This window comes from Lactuca sativa, chromosome 8 (assembly GCF_002870075.4).
Source record: "Lactuca sativa cultivar Salinas chromosome 8, Lsat_Salinas_v11, whole genome shotgun sequence".
Taxonomy (NCBI): Eukaryota; Viridiplantae; Streptophyta; class Magnoliopsida; order Asterales; family Asteraceae; genus Lactuca; species Lactuca sativa.
In genome coordinates, this window is record NC_056630.2 from 285,028,193 (window position 1) to 285,052,268 (window position 24,076).

At 35.5% G+C, this 24,076-nt stretch overlaps 3 protein-coding genes across 4 annotated transcripts; 2 read left to right on the top strand and 1 right to left on the bottom strand.

Annotated features, from left to right (window-relative positions):
* Window positions 1-3,822: 3,822 nt before the first annotated feature.
* Window positions 3,823-9,492, top strand: LOC111882278 (uncharacterized). 2 transcript variants are annotated; one of them, XM_023878627.1, is made up of 12 exons: window positions 3,823-4,371; window positions 4,515-4,560; window positions 4,647-5,084; window positions 5,910-6,316; window positions 6,389-6,565; window positions 6,724-6,798; window positions 6,890-6,956; window positions 7,044-7,511; window positions 7,854-8,199; window positions 8,671-8,724; window positions 9,051-9,125; window positions 9,271-9,492. In XM_023878627.1, exons 1-12 carry the CDS (start codon window positions 4,063-4,065, stop codon window positions 9,308-9,310), a joined length of 2,502 nt encoding a protein of 833 aa, XP_023734395.1. In that variant the 5' UTR covers window positions 3,823-4,062; the 3' UTR covers window positions 9,311-9,492. The 2 variants fall into 2 exon arrangements, with proteins under 2 accessions (XP_023734395.1, XP_023734396.1); XM_023878628.2 differs by having other exon boundaries at window positions 4,650-5,084.
* An 809-nt stretch (window positions 9,493-10,301) lies between these two features.
* LOC111882279 (beta-arabinofuranosyltransferase RAY1) lies at window positions 10,302-14,972 on the top strand. Its single transcript, XM_023878629.3, has 5 exons — window positions 10,302-11,383; window positions 11,626-11,878; window positions 12,051-12,764; window positions 13,101-13,347; window positions 13,602-14,972. The coding sequence occupies exons 1-5, from the start codon at window positions 11,025-11,027 to the stop codon at window positions 14,045-14,047; spliced, it is 2,019 nt and encodes a 672-aa protein (XP_023734397.1). The 5' UTR covers window positions 10,302-11,024; the 3' UTR covers window positions 14,048-14,972.
* Window positions 14,973-15,248: 276 nt separating this feature from the next.
* On the bottom strand, window positions 15,249-18,279 carry LOC111882280 (inorganic phosphate transporter 2-1, chloroplastic). The gene is made up of 3 exons (XM_023878631.3): window positions 17,317-18,279; window positions 16,973-17,164; window positions 15,249-16,189 (listed from the first exon to the last, which is right to left on the bottom strand). The coding sequence occupies exons 1-3, from the start codon at window positions 18,037-18,039 to the stop codon at window positions 15,356-15,358; spliced, it is 1,749 nt and encodes a 582-aa protein (XP_023734399.1). The 5' UTR covers window positions 18,040-18,279; the 3' UTR covers window positions 15,249-15,355.
* Window positions 18,280-24,076: the final 5,797 nt, after the last annotated feature.

Here is a 24,076-nt window from a genome sequence, read left to right on the forward strand (position 1 = left end):
TGCGAGAAAGACAGGTTATGAATTAAATGGGGAAGGAATATATCAACTTGTGGTCTAGAGGAGTTGGTAAGGCGCTGGACTTCTATGGGTGAGACTCGAGTTCGAATCCTGGCACCCCCTAATCCCGTTTCGATTTTTAAGAAGGCGCTGATGCGAGCTGCTGTTAGCCGAGCCGCAACTTCCGTCCACCAAGCCGAGACCGCAAACACCGACCACAAATATCCGGCGACTGTGAACAATTTCCGGCGGTGAACTGTTTCCGGCCGTAAACTCCGAAACCCTAGCCGCCGCCGACGAGAAACCCTAGCCGTAAACACGAACTCCGCCGCCAGCCGTGAACTGTTTCCGACAGTAAGCTCCGGCCGAAAACCCTTCAACGATTACGTGAAAAACAGCGATTTTTCGACTTTAAAGCTCCAAAACTCGATCAAAAACTCTTTTTTATGAAAAACACGAAGAACAAACCCCCTTTATTTTTGCGAGATCTATCCAAAAACGCAAAAATATTTCGAAAATAAGATCAAATAATGCTCCAAAATAGGTTTACGGCCCAAGAACTCGGTGTTTACGGCTGTAAGCTTGGACCGGAAACACCAATTATTCAGATTTCAGACGAAACAAAAAATCCTTTTGACTGATACAACCAGGCTCTGATACCAGTTGTAAGTCCCTAATTTGCCCGTGTATCAGTCAGATCCGTTTGATGGTGTGGAATCCCAATCAAACGGATGATGTCAGATAAAATAATAAGAGAAGGAGAAGAATAATATTATGAATCTTGAATGTATTGATTAGAATTAAAGTTCCAGATACAAAAGATTCACACACATACGCTCCTTATTCTCTCTGGCCGTAAACTCCTTCTAGTTCATCAATTACTACTCCTCACCCTAACACCTCTATTTATACTAGGGAACATGGGCCGGAAACAAATGGGCCGTAAATGAGTTTACGATCGTAAGGTGTTTACGGCCGTAAACTCAGCCGTAAACTAGACCAAAAATTCATAAATATTACAGTAAAATACAATTGCCCAGAAAAGTAAAGTATAAACCATATTTTGACCCAACAAATACCACTATATTACCGATAATAATAGGTCATTAGCACGTAGCATGCCACGTGGCATGCCATGTGGCTGCTGACGTGGATTTTACTGTTTATTATGTACACATTATACCATTAAAGTATTTTTTGTACACATTATACCATTAAACTTTTTTTTTGTACACATTTTACCATTAATGTTATATAATTTATTGAAAAAAATATCATTTCAAAAAATACATATCATTACATAAAAGTAGGTTTCCCATCACCTGATGTGGATTTTACTGATTTTCTAAAGTTTAGTAAACTTATCATTATAAGTCATTTTCCTATCGGCAAACAACGACATAATTTCAATGCACTTTTTTAATCATCAACCATAATCAAGAAGAGGGGGGGTTATAATAAGGTAACATGTACGAAATGTTTCATGAGTTTATAAGTGTGCCTTAAACGTAGTTTCCCAAGAAAATGACTTATAATAATATGTTTACTAGACATTAGCTAAAATAATGAACAATTGAGTATTTCTTCGCCGCTCCAGATAAAAGTCTCAAGTTCAAACCTTGTGGGTTTCATTTGATGTATAACCAACATAAATTCACAATGTAATTGTAAAAGAAAGTCCTTAGTATCATTGTAAAAAACAAACTGTTTCCCCCAAACCTTACAAAATCAGGGAGTCACAATAGTTAGGGGTGAGCAAAAACCGAACCGCAAACCCAAAAAACCGAAAAAACGGTATAAACCGAAACCGAAAAACCGAAACCGAAAAACCGAAACCGAAAAACCGAAATCGAAAAACCGAAACCGAAATGAAAACGGACGGTGCAGTTTTTAGTTTTGTAAAAATCGAAAATGTTCGGTGCGGTGCGGTTTCTAGTCTTGCAATAACCGCAAAAAACCGAACTGCACCGAAAATATATATATATATATATATATATATATATATATATATATATATATATATATATATATATATATATATTAAGTGTTGATATTTGTAAGAACGAAGAACTCATGACAATTAAAGTTTCTATAAACATAATTATCTATCTTATCAGAGAATGATTGTATATTTTTAAGCATACATATAGTGATATTTACAAGAACAAATAATGTTATTATATTTTTTAACATTTTAGTATTAAGAGTACTAGTGATGATAATATCATTTTTATGAATACATTAATTGCTACTATCGTATGTACCTGTGAAACAAATATTATATTTAATTCGTATTATATTCAAACATTAGAAGCATGTTGGATGAGTGGTTATGTTATTTGATTTAAAAAAAAGAGATGGTTGTATTGGTTCATCTCGAAGATATCATTTGAGCTTTAATTTTTCCAGTCTTATAAGAGTATCGCTCATCACATTTGAGATAAAACATTCATCATTCTCACATTTCATATAAGAGAGTCAAGTCTATGGCTTTTAACTCACATCTTTGAGGAGTCGTAGATTGTTAGGGATGAAAAATTTGACGCTCCTCATCTCTACATAAAGTTTCTCAAAAAATGATTAAGACTTCTCATCCGAGTCAAAGTAACTCGTTGAGTTACCTGAGTTTTAGTAAAAAGGCAAAACAAAAACCAAATAAAAAAAATTGACAAAAAACCGCAAAGAAAAACCGAACCGCAAAAAACCGAATAAAAAACCGCAAAAACCGAACCACATAAAAACCGAACGGTGCGGTTTCTAAACTTTAAAAAACCGAAGTTGCGGTTTTTGGTTCGGTTTTGGCAAAAAACCACACCGAACCGCACCATGCTCACCCCTAACAATAGGTGATGGAAAACCCATTTTATGTAAAAATATGTATTTTTTGAAATGATATTTTTTGAATAAATTATATAAGATTAATGGTAAAATGTGTACAAAAAGTTTAATGGTAAAATGTACACAAAAAAAAGTTTAATGGTATAACATGTACAAAAAATAGTTTAATGGTATAATGTGTACATAATATACAATAAAATCCACGTCAGCAGCCACATGGCATGCCATGTGGCATGTTACGTGGCTGGTGACCTACTATTACCGATAACATAATGATATTTTTTGAACAAATGTGAAGTTTAATGGTCATATATGTCCAAAAATTATAGTTGATTGGTGATATGTGTACAAAAAAAAGTTCAATGGTATTTTTTGTACAAGTCTAATACTTCGTTACCTTACAAGTCATTTTCTCTGAATACTTCAACATATTTTTGATATCATACAACTGAAATATCCTCCTTAATAAATGAAGGTTTTTTTTGCCACATGTCAATCTTTCATGAGTTTTGACACTTGTCATTTTATGGTATTTTTAGAATAAATATTATCCACTTGTCAATTTTTTGTTTGTTTCAATTTTTAAATTTAATGTCATATACTTATATATATAACGTATTAAATATTATGTATATGATAATATTAAATTGCAATAAATATATTTATTCCTTTCTTATTTTAAAGTTGTACATTAAAAAATATTTTTTATTTATATTTTAATGTTTAATCTTTTTTTAAATCAACCTGTGTAATACATGGGTCTTACACCTAATCTCTTAATATGACACATATTCGAAGAACCCAAGAGATTTTATTACAAAATATATACCAACTGCCTAAAGCGACAAATACATCTTTGAATTATATATATTTTATGGTTAAAATATAAAAATACAATCTTTTCATGGTGCAAATAAAAGAAAAAATTGAGAAAAATAACAAAAAAAAATCTATGTGAGTTTACAACATTTATGCAACTTCAGAAACAAAGTGTAACTTACTATAACGATAAAAATTTTGCTCCTGCTAAAAATTATCGCTTTGCGTTCTCTCGACCAACGCTGTTGGCCGCGTCCCACACCGGAAAATTTCCGTCTCCGCCGTCGTTTTATCTCCGTTCCGGTCCACGGTATTCTTCCTCCGTTTATATCTGTCAAAATTTATCCCTACAGTCCTTGTATCATAAGCAATAATAAGGCCAAGAGAAAAGCCCTAATATACTGTCAAATGGACTTCCGATACGCGAGGCCGCCGCCTCCGCCACCTCCTTCTTCGGATCCCCACCAACGACCACCACAACAACCAGTTCCACCACCTCCAGGGACTTGGTATTCCGGTCAATTTCAGTACCACTCGCCGTCACCTCCTCCGCCACAGTGGGCTCAACAACCACAACACCCCGATCACCACCTTCCTCCTCCTTATGCGGTAGCTCCCCCTCCACCGATGCCGTATTCTTCAAACCCTTACCCCCTTCCTCCTAGACCTCATATGCCACTACCGCCACCACAACCTCATTATCCTCCTGTCAATCAGGTAACCCTAAATACTACTATACGTATCGCTCATGAATGTTAATATTTACATTGTCGAGGTTTTCGCGGATCGTGCGTTGATTTTCTCTACACTTTGTATGTTTCAAGTTTCGAGCATTGTTGTTTACTGATTGTTTATGATAGGAGTGGAGTAATACAAACTGGGGTCATCAAGGATGGGATCATTCAGGTTCGAATTTCTGTTTGTTGCTCACATCTGAGTCTACTGATCAGAGTATTAAAAAATGTGCTAATTCTGTTAACATTTTCCTATAGCAGCACATAACAAAAATGAAGATGATTGGGCTGCCAGGGCTAGAGCATGGGCAGCTTCAAAAACTGTAACAGATGATCAGCATCAGCATCAGCATCCACAGTTAAACCCTGCCACTCGACCAGAAGAAACAAACTACCAGGGTCAATATACCCAAAATTTGGATCCTCCTTACACAGAGTTTCAACAACATCCACTTCCTCCATCAAACTATCAACAATATCCATCTTCTTTTCCACCTCCACCTAGAACACCTGCAAACAATTTGCAGGAGCCATCGTCATTCACATCTGGATATGCATCGGATGGAAACTTTTCATATACTGCCAGAGATGGAAACTTGCGGGACCCAGCTGCTGCATTTCCTCATCAAGAACCTGCACCTACAAGTTTATCAGCTCACCAGCAGGAGGTACCTTCTAGTTATTCTTCTGTTGCAGGTAATGAGTTAACTGATGTATTCGATTTAGCAATTGGAGCTTGTTCACAGAATTGCTTCCAATAGTTTTCTCCCCTTCCCCAGAAGTACATTGTCACTATAAGCTTCTTAGTTCATCAGCTTCTTACTTCTATTACGTTTATCTCCTCTTTTCTGTTCTAACTGCTGAAGTGATTTCTGTGGATATCATTTTCTACTCTCACCTCAACTTGCAAATATGATTGCTTGAAAAAGTTTTATGGTTTATATGACCAACATAACTTGTAAGTAGTTGTTGATAATCTTACACACAGCTGACTTAAGACTGAAGAATGATATGTAATTTAGTCGAGTGAGTGACTTGAGACCTGTAGTGCTCTTTCGTATGGAAGAAACAGCTTTAGCTGCAATGAAGATTGGTTTAACTACCAAGTATTACAGTTTCCTTGTTATGTTTCGAATGAAGAAGATGATCTTTGAAGATTGTTTAGGATTTTTAAATGATGTGTTTTGCAGGATCATCAGTTGCTGGAAGAAACTAAAGGAAGAAGAGAAGTCAAAGTTGTGATTTTTTTTTCTTTTTACATTATCATATGGAACTAAACTTACTCGAATAACCGAAAAATCTTGTTTTTAAACTGTATGTTGCTAAAAGAAAAGAAATATTTGGTAAAGATACATAATTTGGAAGAAATAAACAATCAAATAAGTGGAGAAAGTCCGTATTCTATATTTTTCTTTTTCTTTTAGAAAATATCTTATAAGCTCTGTACTCTATCAATGGCTATATGAAACTTTTAACAACAGTCAACATTTCAGTGGATTGACTTACTCATTTGAATGTCAGGAAAAGAAGATTCAAGAGAAACAAACGGGAAATTTTATCAACCATCACATCTACCTTTTGCTTCAGCTCCACAACACCAAATCCCACCACCAATATCTCCTAGAGATCGATTAATTTCCATTGAACAACCTCATTATTCATTTAGCAACCCATCAATTGACCCAACAACCGATCTTAGCAATCAACCTTTAGATTTTGGGCCAAGATTCAGTCATGATCATGACCCAACAGGGGCAATATCCACTGGTATGCACCTCACACCTTCATTTGGAAGATCAAGCTTCCAACCAACCATGGCATCTGGAAATGCAACTTTTCCCATTGGGGCATCAAATGCATTTCATGTAACAAGTGGCTTTCCTATTGATACATACGGGACCCCTGGGTTTCCTGAAAGAAATAAAAAGGTATAATATACAATATCATTTCTGCTGTTGTGTTGTTTTCTACTATGTATCTGAGATTGGAAGAGTATTTAGGTTTCAGTGCCAAATTGGCTTAGAGAGGAAATAATTAAGAAGAAAGCAGTAATTGGAACAGAGATTTCCAGGCAGGATACCGAGTCTAATGAAGATGAAGTTATGGAGGGATCTCTTGGGAAAGGAGATCAGGTGGATGGAAAAAGCATGTCTACAGAAGAAGAGGATGATGTTGAGGTTTTATTCTGCAAATCCATTCCTTTGTTATTCCATCCAGAAAAACATTGCTTTATAGTTTTCATATATGTTACAGAAAGTTTGCAAGAGTGATGCTACTTTTCTGGTTTACTTTAATCATCCTCAAAACTGACATTTGTCTTCATTTTTCTGTGTAGGATTATGTGGAAGCAGCTAGAACAGCTGCAATAAACCAGGAAATAAAGCGAATCTTGACTGAAGTCCTTTTAAAGGTGCCCCAAATACATACTAATCATTCATCTATGATCTATGATCTTGCTTGTTTTTTGTACTAATTTAGTTGCTTACAATGCTTTTGAACAGGTCACAGATGAACTCTTTGATGAAATTGCAACCAAAGTTCTTGAGGAAGATGAACTTTCTGTGGAAGGTTTATTTATTTATTTTTCTTATTTTCATTAGCTGTGATATTCTTTATTAGATCAGTGTAACATAATCTAGGTTTGTGGTTATGTAGTTGAGCATAAACCGATTGCTTCAAGTGATATGCCACCAGCAATTCCAACTCCCAAGTCTTCTTCTGCAAAGGTTCTACTAATTCCAGCTAAGACCAAAGGAACCGATGCCGATGATAGTCGGAATTCCAATTCCAGTTCACCTGGAGATGTTTTAGGACTCGGTAATTACGCTTCTGATGATGATGATGATGATGAAGAGAAAGAAGTCCAGAATCCGTCTTCCATAAATAGCAAGCCGACTGAGAATGGCAGTTCACATGTAGATGGTAGCAAGTTTCTTGAAAAGGAAAGTGATTCCCATGGAGTGAGCCCAAATGGTAAAAGTTCTTCTCAGACAGATGCAGACCATGTCACTCAAGAACATCGGAATCATGATTCCGGTGGTGATGAGAAAGTATCAGATGACAAACACGAACTGTTTATTGATGGTATTAGTGACAAGAATTTATTACCAAATGATTCTCAAGGTAAGAGACACAGACATCACCTCTAGACAGAAGGGTAAAATAGTCATTTACACATTCATTCAGCCGAAAAAAGATACATTTTTTTGTTCATAAACACATCATTTATCCATTTAACACTTGGAAAAAAAAAGAAACAAGCCCTTAGTGATTGAACGATTTTGGTGTTTAGTCATTTTTGTTTTGTTTCTAGATAGAAGGTTAAAATAGTCATTTACTCTCATTTGGTGTCCAAAAAAAAAACAATCTTTGTTCTTACACACATCATTTAATGGAAACACGCCCTTGGTGATTAAAACAAAAATGTTTTTGATAATTTAGAAAAACCGTTGGTTTTGATAACAGGGAAAAATACGGATAAAAGAAAGTTGGATAGTAAAGACTACAATGGTGAGGTGGATGCAAATGCAAATGCAAAGGTAGATGAGGATGAAAAAGAAAAAGAAAAAGAAAAAAACACAAAGAAGGGAAATAAAGATGATAGAAATGGTAATAAAGATAAAATAAAGGATCAAAGGTTTAGCAAGAGTGAGAATAAAAAAGAAACAGAAAGGGAAAGAAGATCTCATGGGAAAGAAGATGGTAGAAAGCGAGAAAGAACAAAAGATGAAAAGAATGAAAGATCAAGTAAAAGTAGGCACAAAAGACATCATTCTCCTTCAAGTGACACTTCTTCAGATGACTCAAGAAGGTATTTATTTTATTTTTGGAGCTTAAAATTTATTTATACTTCACTTCAATAAAACATTAAGTCAAAACATCCACAATTGTTAACCCCTTGAAATAAACATCTTCTTCAATGCAAGGCTTTTTCTTATTAGTCATCATCTATTTGAAATGTTCTACAATTATAAACCCCTCCTAATCACAACTTATATTTGATATTGGTGTTATTTTGATCAACAAGTTTGCAGAGTTATAAAGAAACAAATATAAAAATATTCTTTGGTCGTTATGTTTGTTTTCTATTTCTTTAAATTTTGATATTGGTGTCGTTTTTTTATCATCTTGACGAATGCTCTCTAATGATATAAAAATATATGTATATTCTGTTTTACATTGCATATTTAATAAAATATATTAGTTAGTCAAAAAAATGAAAATTTTATTGAGAATACAAAACTAGAAATGAGTTTGTTTGAATGAATTTGGTACATTGCAGAAAGGTGCATTCTAGAAGGCGCAATTCATCACCATCTCCTGTGAGATCAAGAAGGTACTTATTATTTAATTAATCTTAACATTATAAATTTATAATTTTCTAACTCAAATTGAATAGGTAATATTTACCTTTTTTTTTTGTCCTAAGTTTCTTATGCTTGCATATCATTTATTAGGAACAATAGTATTATTACCTTTGGTATATGAGGGATTTCAACACTTATTTTTGGAGGGTATAATAGTAATTAGGCGGCAAAATATGCAAAAGTGTTGATAGGTTTTTTGCATATTTACATTTAGTGAAAAGGGTATAAACGGAAATTATTACCTTTTATATATATGACTCATTCATTGGCTTAGCATGGGATGTTTGATTTCTAGACAAGTGTCAAGGTCTCCACCTAGCAAGCGTTCTCAGCACAGGCATAATAACTATTCTTCTCTTGAAACCACCAGGTATGTCAATTGTCAATTGTCAAAGTCAAACATACATTACATTTTGACTCTCTAATGGTCAAACATCTTGACTTTTAACCTCAAACATTTTGACTTTCCAGTCCCCTATTGGTTTATGAACGAACTGGTTTATATTTTTATGCAGGGAAAGGAAGCGCTCAAGATCCAGGTCACGAAGAGGATAGTGTAAAAAGGGACTATGAACATATGTTGTAATATGCAATTATTTTTTTTGATGTCCTAATCATGAAGCTAGGTTTTATAAACTCCTTATTTCTTGTACTTGATCTTGGAACAAGTTTGTGAATTGTGGTTTCACCTGGATTTTGCATATTGGGAAATGTATTAGTGTAGTTGGAATCCTTCATTGCATTTGTTAGCTTTATGTGTTGGGGGTTGAATATAATATTTCAAACTTCAATGTAGTTTCTTATTAGTAAACTCATTATAGTGAATGTTTAGGTTTTGTTGTGTAATAAACACTTAGCAACATGGTTGATAAGGTTTGAAAAGTCGCCATAAAGTGAAACTTTGAATACAACTTAAATTTTGAGAATATTCGAGTTCAAAATCATTGTTGTATTGTTAAGGTCCTCATTGTATATGATTTATGTTCTTATTCTTCATTGCACCCACTAAAAATATCTACTTGTAATCTCTGGTTTTAGTGTTTATGGCAAATGGTATTAGTTTCAACTTTTAAAGATCATTGTAGGCACTCGATTGAAAAATATATCTAAAGCGTTTAGCAACAAAACCCAAAATCCAATAAGAATGAGTTAAGGATAAAGTTAGATGTAGACGATTGCTTCCATCCAGAGGTAAAGAGATTGCATCCACAAATGGCCTTGGTGTATGGGAACATGAGCATGAAATAGAGCATATATTGGTAATAAAGTAGAAGGGAGTGGGAGTAAGTAAATACATGCAATAAAACGTATACAGGAACAACAAAGCTCAAACATAATAGGAGAAACATCGGAAAACATATGGGAAAAAGTAAGAACAAACATTATACAAAAGGCGTAATCGTATACTAGAGCAACATGGACCTATACAACTCCCTTTTAGGCATGTAGATTTGATTATTGAATATTCCTTATGTGACATTTTTAAAAGTACGGGGTGTCAACTTTCTTTATGATAAACTTCAAGGATGGAGCTAGAAATATTATACAGAAAATGGTCAAAGAAGGTTTGACCCGGCGACTGCGTGTTAGTGGGTGGGGTGACGCCCACTCAACGTCAAGTCTCACATGTTTCTTGCTCGGTTGCTCCTCCACCAACGCCTTTTCCGGCGGCTCTGGTGGTGGATTTCCCACCAAAGAAGCTTCACATTTCCGTTAAAGCTTCTCTTTTTCTCCTGTTCACACATTAAACCCTTCTTCCCCGTGAAAAATGAAGGTCTATTCTCCTCTTTTATACAAGTATACAACAAGAAGTTCGATTAAGAAAAACCCCAATTCAATTCTTTTTTTTGTTTATCGTAATAAGCCTTTAAATAGTTTTTTCTTCGATTCTTGGTTTTTGATCAAAGCCATTTCAAATCTTAGATGGTTTGTTGGTTTTGAAATCCACGCGCCTGTTAGGGAAGTTGGAGGCAGAATCAAAATCGTGCCTTCTGAGATCATATTACCCTATTTTTTATGGGGCAAGAAGTCAAACAAGAGGGGAAATCGCAATTAGAGTGCATAGGGTTTCCCTCACAACTCACAAGCAGCCGTCTGTAAGGCTTCCCCCATTCCCTTTTTCGTGTAGCTCAGGTGAACAACTTTTAAATAAGGGTAGGCTTAAGAAATCACCCTTACCCAAGCTGGAAGTAGTCGACGTCAACCTAAGAAGTGCTTTTCATTAACGATCAAGAATTTGATTTTAATTCATCTTGTTTTGGTCTAAAAAATGGTGAACTTCCATTTACAAACACTAAAACTTGGATTGATTTTGGTTTGGCTATGTGGGTTTATCTTGATTTCGATTTCCTTCTATGCCACTACTCAAATTTTACCTTCTTCTTCTTCCATGAAAGAGCACATCAATAACCTCACCAGTTCAACGAGGCCCACTGTTACAATATTTACAGCTGTTAGGCCTTTTAGTGGCTCAATTGGGAGAAAACAAACTTTAGCAATCAGATCATGGCTTGGTTTATCACAAGACATTAGGGTTGTTCTCTTTAGCAAAGATCCTTCTGTTTTCTCTTTTGCAGGTTCTTTTGGCTATGGTTCTAGGGTTTCTGTAGAACCCACCATTGATTTCACGTAAGCCCTTTTCAATTCGGTTAATTAATTGCATTAGAAAGTAAAGTAGTTTGTGCTCATGTTTGTTTTAGATTTTGTGCTTTCAAAAACTACAAACAAAGTGTATATTATAGTGATTGTTTATGCCCTAAAACATGACAATAGTAAAGTGCAGGGGTTTAAATAAATGAAGAAAATACAGTACATTGCCTTAAGAGAAACATAAATAAAATGTAATGTCTTATTATTATTTATGTGTTTAGGTTTTTAGGTACTCCATTTTTTCACTCAATGGTTGCAAGAGCACAAGCATCAAATTCTGATATATCTGTCCTCATGGATTCTGAAACTATTCTTTTACCAGACTTCTTTTCAACATTAAGTTATGTTCATAAACTTGATCATGATTGGCTCTTCATTGCTTCATCAAGAAACGTCTCAGATTTCCCATTTCACTTGGATGTAGATGGAAAACATTGGCTAGGGGACAACAATAAAATGGTTAAAATGGAAAAGGTAGGAAAACAACAACAAACTTTGAACCGAATGAAAAAGAAAAACGTTATGATTATATCAACATCTTTTAAAATGGTGTTTAGAAATGCAAATTTATAATAAATAGTTTCAAATACTATCTTTGTACCATGTTTTTTTACAACCGATTATCTGATTTTGATTATTCAATCAGTTGCAGGAGTTTCTTTCTAATGGGAAATGGGAACATTGTGATGACAAGAAGACAATCATTGCTTGGAATAATGGAGAGCTTCCTTTACATAATGGAGTTCTTCCACCATTTTTATATGGGAAAGGTTTCCACACCCTTTGGATGATCAACGAGGCTTTATCTTCCAACTTTAGGTTTGTATTTGATGCCAGCTGGACAATCTCAAGCTTCTTTATCAATAATATTTACAACAATGCCACTATAGAAGCAAGAAACTGGGAAAATGTTGGAAATTCCCATTTGGGAGCTTTCTATGGATCATTATTCTTCCATGAAGACCATTACAACTACTCCAACTTGATCAAACTTTTCAAATGCGACAAACATTATCATTTTGGAAGCACTATAGACGACATAGTTTATCCATTAGGGGTATTTCGGTCAAGTAAACATACGAAGCTTTCTACTTGTTTCGACAAATTAAAACCAAAGGGTAACACGGGTTGCTCAACAAAGAATCAGTTGATGTCATTAGAACCGATATCACTTCCTTTCTCTTTAGAGCTTCTTCTATCCACACGTGCTGACCAAAATAAGACAATTGTGTTAGCAGTTGCAGGATATAGTTATAAAGATATGTTAATGAGTTGGGTATGTAGACTACACCTCCTTAATGTCTCCAATTTTGTGGTTTGTGCCCTTGATGATGAAATATACGATTTCTCTATCTTGCAAGTGAGTTTCTTTATGTTTGTTTACTTAAAAAGTTTGGATCTTTTTACAATTTTAGGGTGTGTCTGGTTGTATGGAATGGAATGACAAAGGAATGGAATGGAAAGGGTAGTAAGTAGAATAAGCAAGGTAATGGAATGAGTCATTACATTCCATGATTATTATTGGTTGGCCTATAAGAATGAACATTAACAAAAAAGAAGAAATCATAATTCCATTCCATGTGTTTTTCCATTCCTATGGAATGAACCATTCCATACCTTCCATGATTCCATCATACCAAACACTACCTGAAGGTTATATATATGTTATGTAACTCGATTTTTTGTTCTTCTATAGGGATTGCCTGTTTTTAGAGACAAATTAGCTCCAAATAACATCAGCTATGATGACTGTCACTTTGGAACAAATTGCTTTCAACGGGTAACTAAAGTGAAGTCAAGGGTAGTTTTGGAAATTCTGAAGCTGGGATATAACTTGCTGATGAGTGATGTTGATGTTTATTGGTTTAAGAATCCTTTGCCACTGCTTACTACTTTTGGTCCTGCAGTTTTCTTGGCTCAATCAGATGAGTACAAAATCACAGGTTTGTGTTCCAAGCAATATCTGTTCATAAATTATCATCTTCTCAAATTAAAATTACACAAATTTTTTTATAACCTTGATGGGTCATCAAAAAGATTAAATTTTGAGAAAACCCATACAATTTAAAATAAAAAGTAGTTTGGTTGACCTCAAAAAGATTACATATATGAATGTTTTTAAGGGTTCTTTTTGTAATCTTTGCAAGCTTTCTATGCTTTTTACTTATACTTAATTTGTTGATTACTTTATATGTAGGGCCAATAAATTTGCCTAGACGTCTAAATTCTGGCTTCTATTACGCACACTCAGATAATTCAACAATTGCTGCTTTAGAGAAAGTAGTAAAACATGCATCTTTATCAAATCTTTCAGAGCAACCAAGTTTTTATGATACTTTATGTGGGGTAAACGGATCCAACCGTTTAGGTGATGACATGTGTCATGAACCCGAAACAAATCTGACCATTCGTTTCTTGGATAGAAACCTCTTCCCAAATGGGGCCTACCAAGATTTATGGGACTTGAATAACGTTTCATCAACATGCATGAAAAAGGGTTGTTTTGTGCTTCATAATAATTGGATTAGTGGGAGACAAAAGAAGCTAGAACGCCAGGTGTCATCTGGCCTTTGGGAGTATGACATCAGCATGAGGATGTGTTTGCAGACATGGCAAAGATCCAAATCCATAAGTTATTTTTGAATTATATTCTTTAAACAAGATCATTGTTTGATAAGTTGGATGGATTTTCACAAATCACAAAGAGACATAGTGTTACATTGGTTTTATCAAATGAGCCGGCTATAGAATAAGCAAAAAGAAGAAAAAACCAAAGGGAAAAATTGATTCTTTTAGTGGCTTTATAATGTTGGAAAAAATTGGTGTCAAAGGGATTTTAGTTTCTTGAAATGATTAAGGGGTGTATAGGTTTACTCTTTGGATTGGAAAAAGATTCAAGAACACCACCAAAACAGGTGAAAGATGGTTCGTTTTCAATTGGGAGTAGCCAAAAATCAAGGGAATTTTGTGTAAGAGTTGTTCATGCAGGTGGAAAAGAAGATCTTTATGAAAAACCGGTTTCTGTTTCTCAAATAATGAAAAGATATCCAGGTATGATTGTTGCTTGGCCTGAAATTTTCAAGAATCCTCATGAAGCTGTTTTGTCATCAAGTGAGCTGCTTTTGCCTGGGCGAAAGTACTATTTAGTCCCTGTGACAACATTAAAGAAGTTGAAAAAGAAACACTCCTCCAAGAAGAAAAAGTCAACAGGGAAAAAGGGTCAAACTCAAACCGTTCCTCCAGACGAGTCTGATGATTCAGTGTGTTCAGCTAAGGATTACTATGTATCCAAGGAGAAGTGGTCAAGATTCTTGGTCAAGAAACACATTCGGTCAAACAAACCACCAGTTGTGAAGTCAAAGTCATGGAGGGGAGGATCTGATTGGGAGCCGAGTTTGACTTCCATTCAAGAACTCTCTCCTTGAACACATGATGAAATCGGTATGTAGTTTATCTGTTATTGTGAAACCTTTTCATCTTTGCTTTTATGATTCTAAATCACCAATGATGTTGTAGTTAATGTCCTTGTGACCCGTTTTCTAGTTGTATGAAGTTTTATGTTTTGGAATGTGTTATTATGCTTGATTTAATGGTTAAGATTTGGAACAACGGATAAAGGTTGTGTAGATATGTTGGAATTAACATTTTGATCAAATCATAGTGGAAGTTAAACAATAAAAGGGCTATAAACCCCTTCACATTATTCTATCAATGGCATGAGTTAGTTTATATTGCATTGTAAAGAAGCATTAATAGCAAACATAAGAAAAAAAAAAAATAAGGATCGAGTTCCAAAGAAAAAGGATAAATAGATGCCAAACTATAGAAACGATGGTTTCCAACATGAGGCAATCAATCATTGATTATATATCAAATAAAAGAAAAAAGTTGAGTAATTAATTAGTGTTTAATAAAGCCTCAAATTCGAATTATTATTTTTTGGATGTACACTCAAAAAATATTCGGCAAGAACTTGGTAAATAGCCACGTGTAGATGACAGCAAAGACGGCGCCAACTGGAATAGTAACGACCCATGAAGTAACAATTTCCCTCACAGTTTCCGCCCTGACACTATTAAGCCCTCTTGCAAACCCGACTCCCATAACTGCACCCACAAGAGTATGAGTAGCCGAGATAGGAAGTCCAAGTTTTGATGCAAAGAGTACAACCGAAGCAGCAGCAAATTCAGCTGCAAAACCTCGTGTAGGAGTCAACTCGGTGATCTTTTTACCAATCGTAGCTATCACTCTATACCCCCACATCATAAGCCCCGCAACAATCCCAAATCCACCCCATGCAAGAACATCCATTGGAATTACGATTTCGCCCCCGGTCGCACCCCCTTGTAATATAGAAAGAGCCGCAGCTAAAGGGCCTATCGCGTTAGAAACGTCATTTCCACCATGCGCGAATGACATGAAGCAAGCCGATAGAATTTGCATGTAGCCAAACACCCCGTAAACTATTTCCAATTGGGTGCCTGTGGGCCCCGCGATATCTGATAGGAAACCGATGCTTTTGGTTGTTGACTCTTCGTGTGACTCTTGTGGTGTGGAGTTTGACTTTGAGTTTGACTTGTCGAGGAGGTGACCGAGTTGTTTTCGGATGATGTTGTTGAATAGGAATGCGCCAAGTGTCCCACATGCTAAAGCTTGAGTGAATGCTATTGGGAGCGTGTTGCTTAGAGGAAAAGCTGCAAAAGTTATTGCTGTGACACCCACGAAAACAGCAATCGGTGCAGCTGCAGCCGCTGCTTGTCCGGGGTTTGGAGCACTGTAAACAAACTAAATATAACATAATGAGTTAGAAATGTGCAATAATGCATGTAAACATGTGAAAAGTTCGGATTTTAGACGCCTTTTGTTACATAGGACAAGACAGAATAAAACAGGTTGTACTCTGTTTGACGTATATTGGACACTGAGTGGAATCTTTGAAACGACACAATGAGCAAAAGACAGTGAATTCACTCCACATGTAATCCTATCTAGTCTTATTACCCAAGATTTAGGATTTTTGATTCATGTATTGCATAAAGAGTTGTATGCATCAAGAAAAGGTTCAAGATTCAAGTATACATCAGGATAATGCTTGTAAAGTCACCTAAAAGCCTTCACTTGGGACATCATATATGGGTTGTTTGGATGTAGTTTTAAATTGATTATTGTTACTTAAAGTTGTAATATTTGATTTTGCGCATTGGCTATAGGTGATTATGATTAGTATTTGTTCTTATCGTGTATGGTCAAAACAATCAGATTTGGAGAAACACCTAGAAGTTGCTTTAAGAAAACAGGTTGTTGAGATACATGTAAAATTGCCTACTTATCTCTAGCTTTAATATTATTTTTTATAGATGTCCAAGATTTAGGCATACATCAAGATAAAGTGTGCATCCTGACATCTCTATAGTTGTTTAGATGTGCATTTAAACTATAGTTGTTTAGATGTTGCAAGTACGTTGTGTTGTTCTATATTTAATCCTAGTTTTAATCGGTTGATTCTTAAATAATTACTTCAATTCCAAAACACATTCAAACTCATCCATGATGTTTAATTATACGTACCCTACGGATGCATTTGTACACGAGGAAGGAAACTGCTGCACCCATAAGAGGCGATATAACCCAAGATGACGTCACCCTTGCTAATGAGCTCCAGAAAACCGCATCAGGTCCTCCATACACGAGCCCAAACCCAACCATGGACCCCACAATACAGTGTGTAGTCGAGACAGGTAATCCATAAAACGATGCAACCTGAAACCCAAAGGTCAACATGGTCAATGCAAGCCGATTTATGAGATCATTCTCATCTTCTTAGTGCTACTACTAGAATTAACAAGCATGCATGGAATGTAATCAATGTATGAATAGTAAAGAGGAAATTAAAGGGCGCGCGAAATCTTTACTTGTAACCAAGTACCCGCAGCGGCTAAAGACGATAATAGCCCTGCAAAAAGCAAAGCATCCTTCCCTTGAAAAACATTAGCAACAAGAATCCCTTTCTGCATTGTACTCGTCACATGCCGACCCATCAACAACGCGCCGGAAAACTCCAACACGGCGGCGGTCAGCACCGCCTGCCGGAGAGTCAAAGCCCCGGACCCCACCGATGTCCCCATGGCATTCGCCACATCGTTCGCACCAATATTCCAAGCCATATAAAACCCAAACAGAAGTGTTGCGTATGACAACAACTTAATCTTTAACCCCATTCCTTGAGCCAAAGATTTCATGATCAAAGGTAAAGACAAAGCTGCAACAGCTATGCAAACCGATATAGCAGAAGCTGTGTTGGAGGATATGTTAAAAGCTTGAGCCATACCAGGCAACGACTCACCTTCATCTTTAACACTTTCTTGATTTTCACCTTCACCTTCACCTTCTTGATTTTGAGCAAAAGATGATAAAGATGCAAAAGGGTGTGTGGATTTATGGTGGTTCTTGATGTTGAGAAGCGAAATTGTGGATTTGGGTATGTTGGAAATGAAATCTTTCTTGGTTTCGTAAGTGAAAGGTGCATGGTTTCTGTGTTTTGGTAGATAAAGGTTTGAATTGAGAAACAACAAGTTCGTGTTTGAATGTGTGATTGGGTTTCTAGTGGGAGAAAAACAGTAAGAAGAAGTAGTCATGGTTTATGGAATTATGGATAAATTTAGAGAGAATATGCTCTGATTTTTGTTTAAAGATCTAGCCGGTGGCCATGGAGAGTGGTGGTGTAGGGAGGAGGAGGGGTGGGAGGAGGAGGTGATTGTTTTCAAGTCCACATTGTGGTGGTTGTTGATTGTGGATTTTAGTTTGGATTTCTTGATTTGGTTCCTTTTGAAATGAGTGGTGGTTGTGTAACTTGAAGGCTGCACCACCCAAACACACACCCACTGTTGGTTTTTTTTTTTTTTTTTTTTTTTTCTTCAATATCTTTTTATACACACATGGTTTCTAATTCTTTAGTCAGTGTCATTGATTTTTTTTTGGCGAACTGTTGAGAGTCTGGATTTAAAAAAAATATGTTACAAATTAATTTTTTTTAGAGAAGTGATAGTTTATGGTTAAAAGTAAAATATAAGGTTTTAAAAAAATAAATCAATTCACATGTTTTCATGTGCGAAAGAAAATAAATTTACATGTTCCTATGGTTTGTAATATTTTCAAGATTTAATTTATGGAAAAAAGATTTCCAGTTGTAAAAGAACAATTCACAATCTTGTCTTTTTTATATCAACGTTGTCATTGTTTTTGATTCTTTGCTAATGAAACTATACAGATTTTTATGTTTAGATGTATCAATCATATTCAATTTTCTCATTGGTAGAAATATAAAGATATCCATGTTGAATGTCTTGTATTAATTATAATGGTCCCCTTATGGAAATTTATTTCAATCCAAAAGGACCAAGTTACCATTGTTTTCTTGGTGGCGTTGTTTTACTTTGAGAGTAAATTACGTGATTTTTGTTTGTGATAGATATCCTGTAAACATATAAAATGTTTGAGACGTTATGTTTATGTCCGTTTATTTATTAAATAAAAGAATATGAATAAGATTTTTTTTGTTTGGTTAGTTAAAAAAATAAACATAAATAATAGTCTTGTCGTTTATTTACGTTCGTGAAAATTCATTTATGTTTGTTTATGCTTGTTAGTTTGTTTATGTTTTAGTATTCGTTTATGTTGGTTAATTTATGACATTATATATGTTGATCTTCCATGATGTTTTTAAATGATGACAAATCATGATTATCTTTAAGGTAAAATAATGCAATAAAGGTAAAATAATGCAATAAGTTGTTATTCATCATTCTTTTAATTGTTAATATGATGTTGGTGTTAATAAATTGTCTAATAATAGACTGTGAGTTTGTATGACAACGATTAAATATTCTACCAACTTAAAATTTAGACAAGATATATGGATGTGACGAGGTTAAATTATGAAACTTAATTTTCAAGTTTTATTTTCTAAAAATATTTGGATGAAGATGATATTTAGATTTTATTTTTGAGTTATTTTTGGATTTGGAAGGCTTTATATTATAGGATTTACGTATAATTATTTTATTTATGTATGGTTACTTGTTTTCATGCTTATGTTGTTTATATTTATATATGCTCATTTGTGTTCCTTAATTTATGTTTGTTTAACATTTTAACGAACAAACACAAACAAGGTAGTTGTTTTAAACAAACAAACACATATATATATATATATATATATATATATATATATATATATATATATATATATATATATATATATATATATATATATATATATATATATATATATATCTTTGTTTATATGTTCGTGTTCGTGTTCGCTTGTTAGATATGTTAAATTTAAACAAACAAAACATGAATAAACCTTGTTTGTGTTTGCCGTGTGGGATTTAACATGTTGAGGATCTTATATGATATTGTTTGGAACTTTAAGCAAATAAAACTTTACTTTCGATCATCAAAACAGTAAAAAATTAAAATTCCAAAAAAGCGTGTGCAAAAGTTGGAAAAAAGTGCGATATTTTATTTCCTTTTCTTTCGTAGACATTTAATCATTCCACGTACAACAAAAGCCAAATTTATCATTTTATTTATTCCCGTTAAATATCATTCTATTTTTGTTTTTACCAATCCTCATATCTATTTAAATGATGGCATGTGTATTATTAGATAGGAGGATTAAATGCTACATGTTTCTACCAATCCTCATACCTATTTAAATGAACATTAAATGTTATATATTTCACTATTTTATTTAATTGGATAGAAGGATGTATAGGAATAAAAGAAAAAGAATATTTAATTTCTCAACAAAAATTTGTTGAAAGCTTTTAATAGAAAAACTCGAATAACAGGCCTTTCTCTAGACATTTGGTGAATAATAGGCCTTTGTCTAAACATCCATTTTCCATGTTCTTTTTGGGCTTTTGCAAAATGTAGGTTTGCGATCCAAAATGTGCCAACATAAAAGCCACATAACATGTGTTTTTTAAACGGATCAGTTATATAGATTAAAACAAACTATGGAGCTAGAAAATATTTAAATGAAAATAAATATAATAGGGTTTTCATCCAAGTCATTCAACTAACCTTACGACATTTAAGACGTGTTTGACACGGAGCTTTTGGAAGCATATGAGAGCTTCTAGCTTTTAATCTTTGACAAAACGTTATAGTTTAAACAAAAAGTTTCGTTTGGCGGTACAAACGTTTTGTTTTTTGTTTAAACAAAATGCTCAAATCTAAAAACTATTTCATGTAGCGTTTAACAAAACGTTACTGAGCTTTTAAAATCAATTTTCATAATTACTTTTAAAATATATTTATGTATTTGTTTTTTAAACAATTGTCCTTTTATGTTTTACATATTTCAAAAGTTTCCGACTATTTTTGCCAAACACTCATATAACAAATAAAGTTACAACTTCTAGCTATCAGCTAACCGCTGCCAGCTTCCAGCTAACAACTACTTTTGCCAAACACACCCTTAAACATGAACCAATTTAGGAAATCGCCAAAATATTATCAAATAACATGTGTTTTCTTACCTTCCTTCTGCCAAAAGTGACGGAATTCCAATAGTACCAAACTACCCACCACATGGTTAAAAAGATGGCTTCAACCGCGTTCTCTTTAGCAACTTCAAGATATAGATACTCTCACAAACTTGATATGAAATTGTAATTGGGCAAAAATCCAAATCAAAACAATCAATCACTCGCGTCCATGACTGAAAAGGCACACCACAATCCAAAAGGATGTGATTTTCATCTTTTGGGTTATCCATATATAATGGACAAATTATACAATGCATATTAATTCAATTTTCGGACAACTCGATTTTAGTAGGTAAACGATTTAATAGTAGAGTCAAAGAAAATATTAACTTTTTTTAAAAATGTATTTTGACCATCCTGTATATGTATTGATATCACCTAATGTAGCACTGTTAATGTAATTATGCGTATCTACCAATATAAAGCTGATATTCTCGCCCAACTCCTAAATCTATGAATCTTCATTATCCGGAGAGACCCCGAAGCCAACATTATATTGGCAACAAACACAAGAGCCGTAGCTCCTTGGGTCCACCCGGAACCTCTCGTGCCATCGCCGTTTCCACAAATCCGCCTCCCGAACATCAAAACTGAAATATCCTAATCGAGCTAAAGTAAAAATAGCCCCATGAATGTGATTTTAAGCAGACCATCTCCAAATGTAATCGACCCATTTTCAACACAATTTTAAGTGAAGAATAATGAATAATTCCTATATCGTGAAGTTAATTTGTAGACCCCACATTACGAGAGCACACACTCTTGACTTTTAACAAAATTGAAGGCAATTCGAAACCCCTGTTAATAACTTGAATCGACTTAACTCAAAATCATACCTATTATTCAAAATATTCCAATATCAATTCCCCCTTTTTCCTTAGACGCTAGAACTATATCTCATTTATCCCGACTTACTTTCTTTCCATTATCATCACCGCCAAAAAGAAAAATCCGAGCGCAAATATTCCACAAGAGTAATACCTTTTTCTATCATCCTAAAAATGGGCATATAGATAAATTTGTTAGTTTGTTTATATTTTAGTATTCGTTTATGTTCGTTAATTTATGATATTATATATGATGATCTTTCATGATGTTTTAAATGATGACAAATCATGATTATCTTTAAGGTAAAATAAGTTGTTATTCATCATTCTTTTAATTGTTAATATGATGTTGGTGTTAATAAATGGTCTAATAATAGACTGTGAGTTTGATGACAATGATTAATATTCTACTAATGTAACACCCAAAATCATAAAGACTAAGAAAGGAAAGGAAAACCCTAAGTTAAGGGGTCAACTCGTTGAGTCCAGGGTGGAACTTGACGAGTCCGAGCGGGATCCGGGTCGAAGAGTAAGTGACCGACTCGACGAGTCGGAGAGTGGACTCGATGAGTCCGGTCTGGATTGGGAAAACCCTAAGTTCGGGACTTGGTGCCCTATTTAAACGTCTTATTCTCTTCCCTAGGGTTCCTATACAGTCTCTCTCACCCAGAATACCGAACCTTAGCCACCATATCTGTAACACCCAAAGTTTTGAAGGCCAAGAAAGGAAAGAAAACCCTGATTTTTAGGGGAGACTCGGCGAGTCCAAGGAGGAACTCGGCGAGTCAAAGCGGGATCCGGGTCGAGGTATAAGTGACCAACTCGGCGAGTCGGCCAAGTGGACTCGGCGAGTCTGGTCTGTGCGAGGAAAACCCTAAATTCGGGACTTGGAGCCTATTTAAGCGCCTCATTCTCTTCCCTAGGGTTCCTTTGCTGCCTCTTTCACCCAGAACATTAAACCCTAGCCGCCATATCCTCTATTTGAGCCATTTGTTGCCTTGGAAGGTGCATTAAAGCTTGGAGAAGGAAGAAGGAACTTGGAGGAGCAAGAAGGGACTATAGATCTGGGATTGTGAGTTTATTCTGAGCATTTGGAGGTAATAAACTAGTTCCTGGACCCTTTGTGCACCTAGATCTATGTGTGGTTGTTGGGGCTTTTTAGCCATAATGTTATTATTTTGAGTTAGAAGCCAGATCTGAAGTTGCTACTTCAGATCTAAGCATATTATGGTCTTGAGAAGCATAAAGTAGCAGCCCTTGAGTTGATTATGGAGCCTCCTTGCCTTAAACCCTAGTTTGTGGTGTATTTTGCCTAGATCTCCTTCTCTATACGTAAAGTTTGCAACTTTACGTGGGGATTGAGCTTTGGAAGTATGGATCTATGGTTTGGAGTCCCTACATGACTCAAAAGTCCTCTGCATGTTTGGAGATCTGAATGGACTCAGCGAGTCCTTTGAGTGGACTCGGCGAGTAGCATGAGGATTTGGAGAAACTTGACGAGTGGGATGAACAGCTCGTCGAGTCAGATGATGTTGGGCAGGAACTCGGCGAGTTGGATGAACAACTCGGCAAGTCTATTGAAGGTTGTCTTGGACTCGGCGAGTTTGTTCATGGACTCGGCAAGTCAGGTCACGAAACCCCAAAACCTTCGAGTTGAGACTTAAATCAGTGAATCGAGTGGAGACTCGGTGAGTTGGTCAGGTCAGGACTCGGAAATCGGTAGACTCGGCGAGTCGAGTCGCGATTGGAAGGACTTTGAGCATATGAACTCGGCGAGTCAGTGGGTAGACTCGGCGAGTAGGGTTGACCTGGAAGGTTGACTTTGACCAGGACTTTGACTTTGACCAGAGTTGACTTGGTTGTCTATCGGGGGTCAGTTAGACTCAGTGTTGTATTGATATTGGTAGCTCGGGGAGCGAGTGGAGCAGGAGTTCAGAGAGTTGCCGGGCAGCAGCTAGTGGGTTCATCAGCCAGTTCGGCCAGTGCAGGTGAGTTTTCCTTTGTATGAACGGGTCTACGGCCACAATGCCGGCCCATGTAGTTATGAGTAGAAGACCCGGGGGTTAGCCCTAGGCACAATATGCTAGTATGATATTCGGGACGAGGTCCAATGATAGAGGGCGGGTGCCCAAGGAATGGTTTATGTGATAGTTTATACTTGTTGTCTGTGTGATACTTGTATGTGGCTGGTAGGGAGGTGAGTGTGGGCGAGGTCCTGTGTCTCACCAATTACAGAGTGTGGATGGTGTTCCACATCTCATTAGCAGCAGATCAGGGGCGAGGCTCAA

What these genes read in the sequence shown, in the direction of transcription:
- LOC111882279 (XM_023878629.3), top strand. Translation starts at nt 11,025, where the DNA reads ATGGTGAACTTCCATTTACAAACACTAAAACTTGGATTGATTTTGGTT. An exon ending in GAACCCACCATTGATTTCAC is followed by an intron (nt 11,384 to 11,625) that starts GTAAGCCCTTTT and finishes TTATGTGTTTAG; the next exon opens with GTTTTTAGGTACTCCATTTT. An exon ending in AAATGGTTAAAATGGAAAAG is followed by an intron (nt 11,879 to 12,050) that starts GTAGGAAAACAA and finishes TTATTCAATCAG; the next exon opens with TTGCAGGAGTTTCTTTCTAA.
- LOC111882278 (XM_023878627.1), top strand. Translation starts at nt 4,063, where the DNA reads ATGGACTTCCGATACGCGAGGCCGCCGCCTCCGCCACCTCCTTCTTCG. An exon ending in TTCCTGAAAGAAATAAAAAG is followed by an intron (nt 6,317 to 6,388) that starts GTATAATATACA and finishes AAGAGTATTTAG; the next exon opens with GTTTCAGTGCCAAATTGGCT. An exon ending in ATTACCAAATGATTCTCAAG is followed by an intron (nt 7,512 to 7,853) that starts GTAAGAGACACA and finishes TTTTGATAACAG; the next exon opens with GGAAAAATACGGATAAAAGA.
- LOC111882280 (XM_023878631.3), bottom strand. Translation starts at nt 18,039, where the DNA reads ATGACTACTTCTTCTTACTGTTTTTCTCCCACTAGAAACCCAATCACA. An exon ending in CTGCGGGTACTTGGTTACAA is followed by an intron (nt 17,165 to 17,316) that starts GTAAAGATTTCG and finishes TTTGGGTTTCAG; the next exon opens with GTTGCATCGTTTTATGGATT. An exon ending in TGTACAAATGCATCCGTAGG is followed by an intron (nt 16,190 to 16,972) that starts GTACGTATAATT and finishes TGTTATATTTAG; the next exon opens with TTTGTTTACAGTGCTCCAAA.